Here is a 10,729-nt window from a genome sequence, read left to right as displayed (position 1 = left end):
CGCAGCAACGACGCTCACGGGAACGTGCGAAACGCAACGGCGTGAACGAGCACGCAACTGCAGTGCAGGGTAAAGGGTGAACCGAACGCTGCTTCCGTGTGCTATTGACAAGAGTGCGTATGAAATTATAAACCAAGCTAAGTGGAAAATAGAACTGGAAAACTAGTAAATACAACTGGAAAATGTTAACTGCTCTTAACTTGACGTTAAGGGGACGGCGAGCATTGAAGTCGTGTCAACAAGTGATGGTAAAAGTGACGTATTTCTTTAATATATATTATTGTTTGGCATTTGATGTGAATAATTCGAATTGCTGTTTTATTTTTACGATTTGTTTAGCTTTTAGTTGCACTCATTTGGGTAAATTATTTAAAGCATCCGTTGCATGACTGATGCACATTTTCTGCACCAAGTAGTCCTGTGCCTTTTGATTTCTAAAATAAAACAACAGCCACCAAACAAACTTTTGTTACAGAGTCATTTTGTTTGTACTACTCATGGAAGTATTACTACTTCGAACCAAATGCACCTGAATGTTCAACAAGTCATATTCAGGACGTCTGTACTCTGAAGTAGTAATTTATGAGGAGACATTGAAGGCAGCATAGAATAGTGGATAACATTTTCAAACCTTTTACCGAGCAGCTTTATAAAATATGCTTCCAGTTTAATAATTTCAACCTTTGCAAAGATGAGGTTCGCAGCTAACTTGCAGGCACCATTTCACTTTAGCCCAGAGTAGGAAAACCTTTGATTTGATCAGAAAGAGGTTCTTTAATTTTCTGAGAAAACGAAAGTAATATGTCACGTGACCTGCGCCACGACTGGACTGGATAGTTTGTCCTTAATAAGAAAAGGACTGAATCTTAAAGTGCTGGCATGTGTCAACTCAAGTGTGAAGTGTGTGTGTGTGTGTGTGTGTGTGTGTGTGTGTGTGTGTGTGTGTGTGTGTGTGTGTGTGTGTGAGTAAGTGAAAGAGAAGGTTGGGGTGGTGAAGAAGGTGGCTGTTCTCAGTAACACATCTCTCTCTCTCTTGTGGTGTTTTGTGTGTATGACTGTGTGATGTATGTGTATTTATACTTGCCTGCATGCCTGCAAGTGTTTACATGTATGCCAGTATCTTTGTGTATGCATATAAGTGTGTGTGTGTGTGTGTGTGCTTGCACTGGGCTCCAGCTCCACAATGGTTCAGTGGCAGCTCAGCACTCCAGAGCACCTGATGCATTCAGGTTTCGGCCGTCCTCCTCCACGACACGGCCTCCAGCTTCTCTTCTGGTTTGCCAATCATTGTGTGAGCTGCGAACTCAATAACCTGGTGGTCGTCATGATGGTAAGACAATATGAGATGAGATGAGATTAGGAAAAAAAAAAATCTCTGATGTCTGTCTGCAGAATATCTCAAGAAGTTGTGTACATTACCGTTATTTTATTCTAGTACCTATTTTCTTTTATTGCCTTGTACTTGACAATACTTGACTTCCTTGGCATTGTCCGCCAATTGCTGCTGTGGCACCTGAATTTCCCCAAGGGGACCAATAAAGTGCTATCTTATCATATCTTATCTTATCTTATCTTATCTTTTCTAATCTCATTTTATCTTTTCTAATCTCATCTTATCTTATCTTATCTTATCTTATCTTATCTTATCTTATCGTAAGATGTACAGTACCTTAAGTCTCCATGGTGCAACTAATCAAAGACACAGCTTTAGTGTCAAACTAAGTAGTTTCAGTGTAATGATTAGGAGAGACTTTATACTCTAACTTATGACTCAGTGCACACTCAGCTGGTGCATCAGGCTGCTAGCAGTTAGCTATTTTCAACACAACTTATGGTATTTGCACTAAAATGAAAATGGCAGTATAAAAAAAAGCATGAACATCGGCAGCCAGAGACACAATTAGATATACCAACCGATATACAGTATATCACAATAATGTTTAATAGTTTTGGCCAAGGACATTTAATTGGTCAAATGAACTCTTGTGGTAAGCGGGAAGTAAGTTAGTGATTTTCCTGCTTCCTTCTTTCTTTTATTCATATGTATTTACACCCATAATATCTTCATTCACTGTGATTATGGGTATATTCGGCTTCACATCATACCTAGCCGCAACACCGTCTTACCCTATGATATTATGGCTATAATATCAGTAATGAGTTTCTTGGTCAAGATAGGGTGATGTCAGTGCAGTAGGACTGTTTCCAATATACTGTAAGTAAGTGCTACTATTAGGTAGAGTGATCACAGTCTATTGCCACAGGTGTCAGATTGCCAACCAGAGAGAGGTTTCTACGGGTTCCACCAGTTCGGCAACATTGAGGAGCTTCTGCCCGTATTGAGGAGGCCAAAGAAACGCAAGAGTGGGAGACAGGTTTGTGGTATTTTTGTTTGTTTCTTTCTCCATTTCTTTCTTTCATTCTAAGTACTCAAAACCCTCCAACTACCACATTTCCCTAATTTCATTATTGTGCATCCATCCATCCATCCATCCATCCACATACCTCATTCCTCATCCCTCCATCCATCTCTCCATTAGCCTACCTTTCTACCTTTCTCCCCAGGTAGCCTACTTTGAAGTTGGCAACCTAAACACAGAAACCTACCCAGCTTCGGCCAACCTTCCGGCATACGTGAGAGAAAATTATGGGCTGCGTGGCTCCCGTCGTAAAGACAACATTGACCGCATCATCATCAGTTACCAGGTGAGAACCAGGGTGGTGGAGATGGTGTACGTCACTGAACATGACACCGCTGCGTCTGGGAGGTTCAGTCCTGACAGGACCCATGAAATCAGCCCTGAACTGATCCGAGCCCTGCAGAGCCCACAGCTAGACCTCACCACCTTTCTCATCCAGATGGGCTACTATGGAGATATGGAGATGGTTCGTGTTGGAGATATAGGACAGATACACGACCGAGGACCTTCAGCTCAGCAAATCCTTAACATAGTGCAAAGCCACAATGGATCCTCAGCCAGAAGACAGCAAACAGATAACCTGAGATTCTTCTCAGGAGACTTCAACCATCATATAGATGTCAATGTAACACCGTTCAGCTACGAACAACAAGTTGCTAACTACGTTGTCAACTTAACAACCTCAGACTACAACCAACTTATGGCTGCCTATGATCTAGAACAATATGACTACAGAAGATTCAGAGCCAACACGGGACCAAGAGGTTTGGTGGAAGGCTTTGTGTCTGCATGGGAGCGGTGGTCTGATCAAGGTAAATAAATTGGATAAAGATATTATCAGTATTGGAACAGAACTGGGATTCTCAAGCGGGCCAATCCCAGTTCTACAGGAACAGAACTGGGATTGGCCCGCTTGGGTCGCTTTGTATTTCCTTCTGCCTGTATGCGGTTAATGTCCACCAATAGTGAAGACAGACATGGAGCAGATAGAAGAGAGACGAGCAGAGGAGGTTCGCAAATATGTTCATTTGTGCGACACCTCATACCCAAATTATAAAGACTACCAGATATCACTGAATTTGTGGTGAGAAATATCCCAGAAGATGGGTTTTAGAGAATGTAAACACTACCACTTCTTCTGTTATTACTTCTGTGTTAACAAAGCACGCGACTGCCATGTACACCTACGCCGTGCCCGCGGCAACAGCGACTCCTCGGCACAGAACTGTAAATCAGCCTTTACTGATGAGTGTAGTGCGTAAAGCATGTGTGTTATCTTGCAATCTCAAGCTATGTATCATTATTTCATTGAATTAATCTAATATTGGCTAGACGGTCCAACTCGTCCCATGAATTTAATTGTTTGAAAAAGTCCTCTCCCACAATATTACTCATTGCTTCCTTGTTTTCTGCCCTTATGGTCTGTATTGGTTTGAGTTGACCCAAAAAACAGCTTGCAGGCATTGTTAACAACATTCCTCATTTAAACAAGTGAACCATGTCGTCCCTCACAAATGATGTAGGCACCGCTTGTGCCAATCCGTAACAAGGTGCTTCATCCCTCCAAGTTTGAAAATGGTACCAGTGGTGTAGCAGTTGTGGCTTTTCAAAGTTAGACATTTTGCACTTTAATTACAGCGCCCCCATTAGGCCAATCACTCTAACCTTTTAAACACCAGAACACAGTGCCAAAATGCATCCAAATTTCATCAAAATCAGACCAGTGGTGTCAGATATTAGCCTGGTAACACCATCCTGATCACGTGACCTCACATTCTGTTTCGCTCCACGGATTAGTCTGGACGTCTAGCCGCCCACATCGATTTCCTGAAATTACAATGTAACCGGGCCAATCAGGGACTGCGTCGTAGTTGATGACGTGAAATACAGGCCGCCGCTGGCAAAACAGTAATGGCGTCTCCCGAAGCAACGAGCGGTAACGTTAACGTTAGTAAACACAGCAGTAAGTGCAGTTATTGCAGAAATAGACTCAATAACAACAATTAAACAAGAACAAGAGTACGCACAAGCGGAGTTTCTTCTTTAAGACGTTTTCGCCGTTCTTCCGACTGGATTTGAATTTGGATTCGCTGATTGGCTGAAGGAGTTTGTCTGTCAAGGCAAGTACTCCCGCCCACTGAAATCGATGTGGGCAGCTAGAAGTCCAGACTGATCCGTGGAGCGAAACAGAATGTGAGGTCACGTGATCAGGATGGTCTTACCAGGCTAGTCAGATATCACATTTAAGTAAAAAAAAAAGTTGACCTTTAATTATAGCGCTTCATTATGCCAATCAATGTAATTTATAACCTCTTGAACACTGTACGAAGATGCATCATCCCACTAAGTATTGTCAAAATTGGACCAGTGGGTCTGAGGTATCATGTTCGATGAACGGACAGACAAATGGACACAGCGTGATCCATACCCTCCCTCCGGTTTCATTGCTTCAATGAGTAATGCTGCTAATAATGATAAGCCTTAGTGTGATGCTGCTTGACCCCACATGATTTTGTGCCCCTAGGGTCTGATGAGGAAGCCAAGAAATGGAAGAAACGTGGCATCAGAATTGTCACAGCCCTCCTCAGCACTGGAGCTATCTACCTGGCAGCTAAAAGTTTCAGCTGGCTGAGGAGCTGGTGGAAGATGGACTGGAATGGTCATCTGAGGGTGACTCGGTTTAAACTAAGTACACCTGTCATGCTGGATTATGTATACTAGATTGTACGTATTTCGTTTTTTATTTAAATTGTTTGTCATCTTTTTTGTTCTAATAAAGACATACAGACATAGGAAATAACAACAGAAAACTAAAAGGCCAAGGAAAGGAGTCTGTCAGAGCCTCCGCCCCTTGGCAACCCATCATCAAATCCACAGGTCTGTTTGCATTGAGTCCACATTCTCAGTCCTTTGCCCACAAAAGGTACTAGTCCATTTCAGTCCAGAACCTGTTCCTCTCCACTTAAGCCACAGTCACATCCTATTCATTTGCAGCTCATTATTTCATAGAAATTACATATTCAGGCAGGTGTCCTTATTCAAGTCCTTTGTCCATCCTCCATTGCTTCCATTATATCTTCAAGTTTCATTCCTACTTCACATCCCAGGCATTTGTGGCTGTATAAATGATATAGGATGTTTTTTTAAGATGTCATGTTGTATGTGATTATAGCTTTTTATATTTGATATGTCGTGATCTTTTATCAAGTTGACAATTGTGAAAGGTCTGGCTCCACCTTGTGACCTCTTCTGTAATTACATTATTGATTAAGAATGCCTTGAACACATGTTGCCAGTCATGTGTCACTAATAATCAATCAACAGGTAGAGCCTGTCCATGTGCAGCTGAAATGTGTCAGCATGTTTGCTAAATGTTTTTTTTTTTTTTTTTTTACCTCACTCTGAATTAAAGTAAACTGAAATGAAGACTTGAAGTGTCTCTCTTCATGAATGGAGTGGCACCATCTTCCTATTTTACTTGGGTTGTTTTATTTGACAGTTTTTGATGACTGAACTGATTAACTAGAGTAGCACACTGTACTCCCCTCTACATTCTATAACTGAAATGTTTGCCCAACCGTACAACAATATTTATCATAGAATTAAAGCTGCATTTGAATTTGCCTAACAACACAGCCATTAAGCCTATTTCTCTGAATTCTCTTTTGTATTTTTTAAACCATTGCTGAACTTGAATCAAAAATAATGCAACTTTTGGGAAATACCAACATAAATGTTCTGAGGTTACATTCTGCACAATATATATACTGTATATATACCCAGACGGGTGACAAATTAAAGGAAAAACCTGAATGAGTGGAGAAACATAATGAATGCAGATGCTTCCATACAGGTGGACTGCATGATACAATTAAGCAATTAACATCCTATCATGCTCTATGGCATGTATAAAAATGCCGAGCAGGCCCAGCTGACCTCAATTGTGGATCAAGATGGCAAGAGGAAAAGATCTAAGTGACTTTGAAAGAGGGTTCATTATTGGGGCAGGGATGGCAGTAGCTTCAGTCACAAAGACTGCTCAACTGGCTAGTGTTTCAATAGGAACAGTGACTGAAGTGACATCTGCATTTAGATCTATGGGAAAGACATCAGTAAATAGGGTCGGAAATTGTGGTGGAAAGCGCACAGTGCGATATGTAAGGAAAAACAGAATAGCAACTCTTCCTCACGTGACTGAGAATGTCAGTGCAGGATATGATCAGACTGTCAGCAAGAACAATCCGTCCACAACTACATAGAGAGGGATATTATAGTAGGGTTGCAGTGCATAAACCCCTCATTACAAAGACGAATGCACATTTGAGAGCTCAGTGGTGCAAAAACCATAGGCAGTGGTCTACAGACATACAGAGATGTGGGAAAAAAAGTGATACAGTCAGATGAGTCATCCTTCACCATATTCTGTGGGCGAGTGCATGTGTGGTGTACACCAAGAGAACGGTACAGGCCTGAATGCTTGACCCCTACAGTGAGGGGGTCCAGTGGCTCTGTTATGCTGTGGGGGGCATTTTCCTGGCATGGTTTGGGTCCACTTGTCCCCTTAGAGGGAAGGGTCACTGCAAATCAATACAAAGTTATTGTGAGTGATCACCTTTTATCCTATGATGAAACGTTTCTATCCGGATGGGAGTGGTCTCTTCCAGGATGACAATGCCCCCATCCACAGGGCACGAGGGCTCACTGAATGGTTTGATGAGTATGAAAATGATGTGAATCATATGCTATGGTCTTCTCAGTCACCAGATCTCAACCCAATTGAACACCTGTGGGAGATTTTGGACCGACGTGTTAGACAGTGCTCTCCATCACCATCATCAAAACACCAAATGAGGGAATATATTTTGGAAGAATGGTGTTCCATCCCTCCGGTAGAGTTCCAGAGACTTGTAGAATCTATGCCAAGGCGCATTGAAGCTGTTCTGGTGGCTCGTGGCCCAACACCTTACTAAGACACTTTATGTTGGTTTTTCCTTTAATTTGTCACCAGTAGTCAACGTGTACTCAAATTTCTGGGGGGATGGTGGGGTCTTATGGGGACAAACAATTTGATAGTGGCGAAGACCGCATGGAGGGTAGGGGACCAGCTGTTTACCCTTTTGTTTATATTGTAACAGCACAAAGGCAATTCTATACTCAAAAGACATGCATGTTAGGGATGTTATCAGATACTCCTGAAAAAACATATGGGAGCCAGTTAGCTAGTTTTTGTGAAATCCTACAGGGGTTTTAACAACAGTCTATGGGGCATGTTCAAAAATTGCCATTTTCAGACCCATTGCTATTGTGAAACAGCTTTAGAAAAGGAAAACACATTAATTTTCATTTTAATTTTTCATTTTATTTAACCAGAGTGGTCAATTACGTAATAATGAGCGCTCAACCATGTGGAAACAAGTTACTACTCTTGCAAAATGATTGGATGATAAAGGAATTATTTTCAATGGTAGCATGGCGAATTTAAGGCTTAGATGTAGATACAAATCTCAACATAATAGCTTGTTTGTTGGTCAGAAATAACAGGCATGTTGGTACACTGTAAGGACTTTATGTAGACGAGCAAGCAATCTTCATGTCTGAACTCTGCATCACATTGCACACTTGAACTGGGAGTTATTCTTCAACAGTAGTATAATGAAAATGCCAGGATATTGTTCTGTTCTTCAGGTTAGATTGTGTAGACTTTGGATATCAAACAGAACACATGGGGGTAAAAACCTCCCTACAATGCTGTATGAAATCAAACATGCAACACAACAAGGTGATACCAGCCAACTGTCCCATGTTCTGGCTTCAGTGTTCTGGCTTCAGTATGGGTTGAATGTATGGTGTATGTTGACACTGGCATGTAGCATGTTGATATTTTTTCATATACTGCATACAAACCAGGGTTTCTACACAGGTCTAGAAATGTCTTGAAAAGTTCTGAAATTGCACAAAATGTTTTGGAAAAGTATGGAGAGATATTTTTATGTAGTTTTAGTCCCTGTCTATTGAGTGGTGTCATAACTAATGGGGGCTAGGCAGTGCGACTATCCCTAAAACTGATCCAAAACCTTCCAAATCAAGTCAAGAAATTACAGTCTGGAAAAAGTACCTGCCTAACCCTACAATATGGAATGGATAACACTGTGATTATGTGTGTACTGAAGAGATTTGGATACAGCGAGTTCACTATATGCACTATGGAGAAGATTGAGACAATAACATGAGCACTAATGCAGCCTTGGTAGCCCAGTTCTCACTGGTGATGACCACATCTCCACCCCAGTCTTCCTCCCAGTAACAGTAGATATACGTCCTAATGACAGCGTCTTGCTCTCTCTCCTTTCTCTGCCTGGATTCAGTGCTGGCACCATCCAGGTAATAATAATCCAGCTCACTGTTCCCTCTCCTGGGCGTCTGCCCCCTGGTGGCCTGGAGACACACAGCAGGAAGAGTCAATGTACAATTTCTTTCTATAATATCTCTTGAATAATAATCACAGAGCACTGAGTGAATCAGGGTCAGTTTAAGAGGGTGTAAATCAAGGTGTTTTTTGAACAAATGATAAAATCCTGAAGTTGTTAACTACAGATTTAAGGGATATTTTGATGGAAAATTGCCTGCTCGCCATCTCCAATTGTTCCATTTGAAGAAATTGTGGTAAAAATTGCTCTGCGTAGCATTTTTAAACATCAATTTATCATTGTCAAATTAATTGTGATACCTTGGTCACTGCAAATAAATGAGAGCATGTTGGAGACAATTGGTAGCCTCAATCTCACGCCAGTGGTATTGTTAGTGCTAGTGTAACCCACTTATGGAATTACACTGTAGTAATTAATGTCATCTTGCATTTTCTGTTGCATTTTGATCCAAATACACACAAGGGAAGGGCTATACAATTTTTCGGCAGTCAAAGTGCTTTACGGTAATGCTATGTTGTGTGGATGGTGTGGATAGATAAGAATGACATGACATTTCAAATGGGCCACGCCCACAAGTGATATGCCCCGCCCTATCTCTATGGGCAAAACACAAAATCGACATTTTCTGTGGTTGCTTTTTCTGTATTCTGATAATTTATGTGAAATGTATACGGTGTTAATAATTTGCCGTTACCTTTTAACAGTTATCAAAGAGCATTATCATTAAAATGATTTTTTTCTGGAAGTCACAAAATGCTAACAAGCTAGCAAACTTCCGTTCAAGAGAGGAGTGATGTTAGCAATTTAAGACTTCAAGAAAAAAACATTTTATGATCTTGCTGTTGTTTGGCAACCATGAAAAGCCAATGACAAATTATTTACACCATATCTCACATAAATTATTAGAACACAGAAAAAGGTACCACAGAAAATGTTGATTTATTGTTTTGCCCATAGAAATTGAATAGGGTTTCGCAATTGTACCACACTTTGTAGGCGTGGCCTTTATGCCATTGTTATCTATAGGTGGTGCATGTGTATTGTAGCCTACTGTGAAAAATCCTGAAGAGAGAAAGAGAGCATATGTGTATGAGCTCTGTGTAAGAAAGTAATTTTGTACTTACTGCCGGGGAGTATCTGCCGGAATATTGTTTCTAAAAGTACTTCTAAACTTACTTCTGAAATAGGTAAGCTCATTCAAGTTTGGGTCCTTGTAAACTAAGTTTTCTGTGATATAATACAACTGCACTGTGTGGAGTTCACAACTCAAAACTAGTAATCGGGTGTTAGCTATAGCCACTCAAAATAGTTTGCTGATAAAATTAATGCCAGACTGGATTTGCCTTGTTCAATTATTTTACATTATTTTACATGCCTCATATTTTTTTGGTGATCATTATAGTTTTTAACGGCCGAGTTTTGTTTACACTTGAATGATTTTGAGAATGGTGAAATACTGTACTCATAAGACACAAATACTGAAATCAAAATTTTAAGTTTTAAACAAACTTCATTGTCTCTGGTGTCATGTATGACTCCTCCACTGTCCAAAGAAGGTAATAATCTAGAAATTTCATACAGAGTGAATTATTATCTTTTATCAATCGAACAACAATGCTATAACTTTAACGTGAGAGTGTAGTAATCCCAGACCTTGTAGATACATTTTCCGGTAGGCCTATTTCAACTTTGGTCGAACACGTTGATTAACATGTTGGAAATGATGGTTGGTTGATGGTTGGAAATTACCAGAAACTCTGAAAGCTTTAGCTCTGTTTGCTCTGGAAGAACAGCGCCCTCTTTCTGTTTTGTGCCATAAAGCGATCCAGCAGATTTCCCTCCAGATCCGACCCGCTGGAGAAACAATGGAAAATGCAGCGT

At 40.7% G+C, this 10,729-nt stretch overlaps 1 protein-coding gene across 1 annotated transcript; it reads left to right on the top strand.

The window, feature by feature from the left end:
* Nucleotides 1-88: 88 nt before the first annotated feature.
* On the top strand, nt 89-6,062 carry LOC139911792 (uncharacterized). Its single transcript, XM_071899410.2, has 5 exons — nt 89-248; nt 1,100-1,330; nt 2,265-2,375; nt 2,566-3,232; nt 4,945-6,062. Exons 2-5 carry the CDS (start codon nt 1,184-1,186, stop codon nt 5,139-5,141), a joined length of 1,122 nt encoding a protein of 373 aa, XP_071755511.2. The 5' UTR covers nt 89-248; nt 1,100-1,183; the 3' UTR covers nt 5,142-6,062.
* Nucleotides 6,063-10,729: the final 4,667 nt, after the last annotated feature.

Source organism: Centroberyx gerrardi, chromosome 3 (genome assembly GCF_048128805.1).
Source record: "Centroberyx gerrardi isolate f3 chromosome 3, fCenGer3.hap1.cur.20231027, whole genome shotgun sequence".
NCBI lineage: Eukaryota > Metazoa > Chordata > Actinopteri > Beryciformes > Berycidae > Centroberyx > Centroberyx gerrardi.
Note: the sequence above shows the minus strand (reverse complement) of the source record. Positions and strands in the feature narration are given on the sequence as shown.

Coding starts and splice junctions, on each gene's coding strand:
- LOC139911792 (XM_071899410.2), top strand. CDS start 1,184: ATGGTTCAGTGGCAGCTCAGCACTCCAGAGCACCTGATGCATTCAGGT. Junction 1,331..2,264: donor ACCTGGTGGTCGTCATGATG/GTAAGACAATAT, acceptor CTATTGCCACAG/GTGTCAGATTGCCAACCAGA. Junction 2,376..2,565: donor AACGCAAGAGTGGGAGACAG/GTTTGTGGTATT, acceptor CTTTCTCCCCAG/GTAGCCTACTTTGAAGTTGG.